This window comes from Nicotiana tabacum, chromosome 6, assembly GCF_000715075.1.
Source record: "Nicotiana tabacum cultivar K326 chromosome 6, ASM71507v2, whole genome shotgun sequence".
NCBI classification, from domain to species: domain Eukaryota; kingdom Viridiplantae; phylum Streptophyta; class Magnoliopsida; order Solanales; family Solanaceae; genus Nicotiana; species Nicotiana tabacum.
Window position 1 is genome coordinate 175,711,757 of NC_134085.1, and position 6,189 is coordinate 175,717,945.

The window sequence follows — 6,189 nt, forward strand, 5'->3', positions numbered from 1 at the left end:
TTTGTATTGTCACTGTTGCAGGAAGGTTTATTCTGTTTTATCCTGGGAGGATTTAATCCATTACCTTGGCAACGTGTGAGGGCGTTAAAATTCCTTAAGGACGCACAAGAAAATTGTGGACTCGGAATATTTCTGATTCTTTATTGTTTTCTAGATTTCTTTATTCTTCTAATAGTTTTGTTTTCTGATTTTTGTTTTAACACAGTAACGCTCACAATACCCACTCTTTTTTTATTTAAAAATAATGGGGGTGGTTGGATCAGTTCAAGTGCGCCGGTGAGATACCTGATAACTTTGTGTATTAGCAAGACATAAATGAAGAGAAATCACTTAATTCACTTCGTTATTTGCTAGGCTAAACTTTTGGATGCATTTGTGGCCACTTTACCTCATCAAGGTACATTGTTTTCCCACCATACAACTAGCTGACAGTTGAACGAAAGAAAGAAACTACAATTACCCACTTTTCCTCAATTTATTAAATGGAGAAAATATATGGTGTTTCATCACTTTTTGTTTGTAAATATAGTAATTTAATTTTGCCAAAGAAACAGTCCAAAGAGGGTACATCAAACAGCGAGGGTCAATGTGCCTAATATGCCTTATTTTTCTCCGCAAGCGGCGCGTTTTAGCACTTTAGTGGAAAACCAAACCAGATCTCTTATAGCTCAACTCTCAGAGGTCCCAATCCAGTGAACTTGTGACCCCCACCCCTACATTTCCTCCCCACTAAATTACACTATTTCTATTTTCTCCTCCCTTTTTTATTTTCCTCTTTTTTCTTTCATTTCTCTTTATCTGCAAAATAAGACCTAAGCAGCTGCAGACCCTCCAAACACTTGAGTTTCCCATGGATCCCACCCTCAAAAAGCAACCTAAACCTACCCCTTTCTCCGCCACCATTTCCACCACCAACTCCAAACCCCACCACCCACCAGATCCCACCACCCTCCCCTCCCCCACTGTTCAAAACATCTCAACTCACTTTTCCAAGCTCTATGCAAATCACAAGATCCTCAAATCTACCTCAAAAAGCTCATCTGGGGGGCATAGACATCCTCCTGTTGACACTCATTTACAGGCCAAAACTCTAGCTGCTGCTACTTCCTCTGTTTTTGATTCCTCATGTTCTGCTTTGACTAAGTCAAAGAGTTTACACGGGAGTAGATATGTGGCCGAGGGAGAAAAACATAACTCTGTTAAGGATATTGACAAAGCAATTGTTTTGCATGAAAAAGCTGAAGTCAAGAAAATACCCCACAAGGAAAAGAAAGAGGTGGATGTTAAAAAGGCATTAGCTTTGTTATCCAAGAGCCAAGATAGTGACCAGTTGAAAGGGTTTCAACAAGGGGTTGATAAAATTACCAAAAGGCCATCTTTTTCTTTGTCCATAAATGGTGGAAGGAGGAAATCATTCAGCTGTTCACAGACTGAGTTAGCTAATTTCTTTTCTTGCAGTGGTGTGAAAGTTGTGTCCGTGGATATGCCACCTTTTATGCAGATTCATGCTGTGGATTTTGCAAGAAAAGCTCATGATAGCTTGGAAAAGTTCTCCTCTAAATCACTTGGATTTTCCCTTAAAAAGGTAAACACTTGGGAAAAAGTTTTAATGATTATGCATTGTTGGTGATTTTTGATATTTGAGCTTTTAGTGAATTGAATTATTTTGTATAATTGTGTTTTCTTGATTTTCAGGAGTTTGATGGGGTATATGGACCAGCTTGGCACTGTATTGTAGGGACCAGTTTTGGCTCATTTGTCACACATTCAGTAGGTGGTTTCATATATTTCTCCATGGATCACAAGCTATATGTACTCCTGTTCAAGACTACTGTACAAAAAGCAGAATCAAGCTGATATCTTTGAGGTGAAATCCATTTTAGTATAGGGAAATTTTTGGAAAGAAGTTTGTTATCTGTCTTTGTAGTTTTGTACATTAGCTTTGATTATCAAAACAATGGTAGTTCTGCTCACAGTTCAATAGTGTCACAAGACCCTTTTCTCAGCACCCCAATCCCTTTAACCGTGCCCTTAAAAACCCTCCAATGAGGGAGTGTATTGATCATTGGAATACTGTGAAACAAATTGTACACTGTTACATCTTGGAAAGTTGATAAAGTATTTAATGGTGGTGTCCATGGAGTGATTGAAGTGGACCATCAACGGTTCAGATGCATATAGCTCTTTGCTATGTTGCACATACTCTTCAAAATAGTTGTCGTACCCGCGTCCGTGTCACATGCTTCACATACCCGCGTCCGTGTCACATGCTTCACATACGCACCCATATATATTTTCGGAGAATCTAAGCAACAAAGACTGTTTGAACTTGGGAAGTAAAGAGGACAAGAGTTGTTCTATGGATTTTTGCCTATTTTCCTCTACAGTGTCTATTTTCCTCTACAGTGTTACCAAGTGGAGTACTAGAAAGAATAGGGATGTCTCCATTTTATGATTTGAAAGACTGATGATGAAATTGAGGAGCAGTGTTCCACTGACTTTAGTGCACAGTCTACTGACTTTAATTTTCATACGTATTATCTTGTTAATGCTGAAAAAGTTATCACTTACCAATGGAGTGGTAATGCCCTTTGCGTGTTCAAACCGCCAATCGATTATTTCGGTACTGTACTGGAATTCAATAATTCATCAAGCCAGAGAGAGAAATCATTTTTCTATTCTCTTCTTGTTTTGTTCTTGGTTTAGTGTGTTCTGTGTTACTTAAAATTGGAATTATACAAGGGATTGTGATAGCTTTTGGATTTTACATTAGTGCAATCCGTTCTGTCTGATCTTGTTCTTGCATCAGCCTTGGAAAATTATATTGGAGTATCAGTGTACTTACTGCTCCTTTGCCAGTTCAATGGGCTATGTTATGATACTTAAAGAAATAAATTGCAAATAAAAGGTAACTAAGGTAGGGAGCAAACATGCCAAAAACTTTAAAAAATGAGTTACCAAACTCAGTTTTCAACTATGAGAACAAATGCGTTTGGACTGAAAAGTAGTGGAATCAACCAAACATCATTAGAGAAATGCCGTTTCAGTTTGTAGTAGTTTTACAATCGTTTGCATAAACTGAGAAAGTTCACTCTTCTAAACACTGTTATGTCTGTTTCCTTATTCCAAATGGGCTTTTGCGGAGCACATACCCTCACCATTTCCTGAAGTCCAATGCTTGGCCCAAAGCAAAATTCTCATTGGAATAGAAACAAACACGTTATTTCTAGCAACTCCAACTTAACCAGTGTACTATTACACCAAGGTTTCACTAGTACAACTCTTTGCAAATAGTAAAAGAAAGAAAAAAGAACAAAAGAAAATATGTATCGAACTAGAGCAAAAACTTGAGAGGCTAAAGCGGTCGAAAACTGATCTGATGTCAATAGAAATGAGATAAAGTTGAGTTTTCTTTGGATTTTGTTAGAGTAGTAACTAGTTGTTGATTTTCAGGCCATGACTTATAATCTGTCACGTGATGTTTGACAAATGATACAAGCATGGACTTGATTGAAATGGATATGTTTTGAACAGACTACCAATTTAGCAAAGAAATTCAATTTCCTATGATGCAACCAAGCAGTACGTCTCCAACGCTACAGTATTTATAGTACAAAGAATATCAGTTGTTATTATGCTTTAATGTAATATGATTACAAACAATCTATTTTTCCTAAGCCTAGAATACATCAAGTAGAAGAAAAAGAAATCGACCAGCACATTTGACTAGAGAAGCATTTGGAATTTTTTATGTTAACCAATTTCAGTAGCGATGGTGTATGTAGCTCCCATTGATGACAAGATGCGGGAAGCGAGACTCAGGTGGTTCGGGCATGTTCAGAGGAGAAGCCCAGATACTTCAGTAAGGAGGTGTGAACGACTAGTTGTGGAGGGAACGAGAAGAGGTAGAGGACGGCCTAAGAAGTATTGGGGAGAGGTGATCAGACATGATATGACGAGGCTTCAGATTTTCGAGGACATGACATTTGATAGGAAGTTGTGGAGGTCGAGCATTAAGGTTGTAGGTTAGGAGGTAGTTGAGTCTTGCCTTACTAATACCGCTGTGAGACTAGTCTGGTAGGGTTTTTGCCTAAGATAGCTAGTGCAATGTTGTGTCTTCCTATTTTTCAGTGCATGACCTATTTACTAGCTATCGGTTTTGCTTTACATCTTTCTTTTGTATTTCATGTTGTTCTTATTTTTGTTATGACTTTCTTATGATTTTTGTAGTGATACTAATATTGTCTACATTTGTCTTTTGTTCTCTTGAGCCGAGGGTCTTTCGGAAACAGCCTCTCTATCCCTTCGGGGTAGGAATAAGGTCTGCATACTCACTACCCTCCCCAGACCCCATTAGTGGGATTTCACTAGGTTGTTGCAGCAATTTCAATAGCGATCTGATGAGGAGCACTATGTAGAATGGATTGCGGGGATGTTCTTAGTTTGAAGACATGAGTGGAGAATTGTCGCCAGATTTGATCCAAAAAATGCAAAGGCCTTTTGTGCAAAGAGGTAGTGTATCATTTATTGATGCTATTGATCGCTACTTTTTGGTATGAGTGCTTAGTTCAGCTTCAAATAAAGTTATTTGGCGTGTAGAGGCAACAACGTCGCTTTGGCCGAGTGGTTAAGGCGTGTGCCTGCTAAGTACATGGGGTTTCCCCGCGAGAGTTCGAATCTCTCAGGCGACGTGCATATTATTTTTTGTCCTCTGTTGAAGAAGCTACAGACAAATTAAATAAGAAAAGAAAAATAAATGTGAATAACAAGTCTGGGAGATAAATGTTTTCCTACTGAATTCGTCCTAACATGGCAGCGTGGCGCTAAATTGTTAATTAGAATAGTATGTTTTCTCACTTATTTTTCCAGTTTGATTAGTGAGTAAATTTTTTTGTTAGACAATAAAATGATTACATTTTTTTTTATAATAGTTCGAAAATTTATTCAGAGGGTATTTTATTCATGAAAAATATTTTTTTAACATAATAATCCCACAGTTACGAAAAAGGAAGAGTTCGATTAAAAATGAGAAAGTGACTTGACAGAGTTAAAAAAGAGACATGGACTACTTTTAACGTTTTGTGACCCTGCAGATTCAATGTCATCGAAAGCTGTTTATAATGCTTAGTGCTAATAGTAATTTAGAATATACAAATATTTACATCAAGACTGAGACAACTGAAAGCATTATTCTCCCTAATTTAAACTACTTTATTTTTTTCTGATCATTTTGCTTGATTATTGACTTTCTTACTTGCTTTAGCGTTCAGGAATTTAGTGAATGTTTTCGTTTAGTAAACCTTGTGTTGAGTTTTGGATTATTGAGTTTTTGTTTAAGATGAAATAGTCTTAAAATGAGAGTGAATGGGAAATGAGATTTGGATTTGGATTCGGATTTGATCAAATGATCGATTGATTAATTATTTGGACCGAATTTATTTGTTAATAGTGAATATTAACGTGATATAATCCGTGTTTGTAATGGATGTTTTCTAATCCGTGTATTATGTTGCACCAAGAAAGCAACAAGATGCCTAGTGCACCTCCCACCATGGTCAAGTGCTCCTCCCACCAAGCAAATGTTCATTCCACCATGTAAGTGCTTCCTCCATGATATCCTAATGCTTGTTCCACCATGGAGGGGGCGAATTTCTCTCACATGACTGCTATAAATAGAGCAAAAGTTGTATAGAAAGAAGAACACACCGGAAAAAAACACTCGAAACACTCAGTATACAATTGATATACACTCTGTATACACTCAAACTACACTCTGTATACACTGTGTATACACTGGAAAAACGAATTGCAATCTGATATCCTCTTCAGTAAGAATTCAACATCGGCTATACATTGCATTCCTTCCTCTCAGAATTTTCATTCGACTTCTGAGTTCTCCTCCCTTGTTCTGCATTGTTTTAAATCTACAAACAAAGCAACTGTAAGTATGATTTGCTGCCGAACTTTGCATTCGCTAAAATACTGGGGTTTGAAGTACCGCTACACCAGTGTGTAATTCGTTCTATCCTGGGAGGAAATAATCCATAACCTTGGGTACTAGGAGGGGATTAAATTCCTTAAGGAAACACTGTGAATTCAGTGGGCTCGAATTAATTTTTGTTTCAGTTATATCATTTATATTTACGTATGTTACTGCTGTAGGTAGCTGATAAAGAGGATAATATATAT

The 6,189-nt window shown here is 37.3% G+C and overlaps 1 protein-coding gene and 1 non-coding gene across 2 annotated transcripts; both read left to right on the forward strand.

Moving 5' to 3' along the window:
- Window positions 1-691: 691 nt before the first annotated feature.
- On the forward strand, window positions 692-1,970 carry LOC107778065 (uncharacterized). Its single transcript, XM_016598246.2, has 2 exons — window positions 692-1,585; window positions 1,696-1,970. Exons 1-2 carry the CDS (start codon window positions 851-853, stop codon window positions 1,855-1,857), a joined length of 897 nt encoding a protein of 298 aa, XP_016453732.1. The 5' UTR covers window positions 692-850; the 3' UTR covers window positions 1,858-1,970.
- A 2,639-nt stretch (window positions 1,971-4,609) lies between these two features.
- TRNAS-GCU (transfer RNA serine (anticodon GCU)) lies at window positions 4,610-4,691 on the forward strand. Its single transcript has one exon. It is a non-coding gene; the product is annotated as a tRNA-Ser (tRNA).
- Window positions 4,692-6,189: the final 1,498 nt, after the last annotated feature.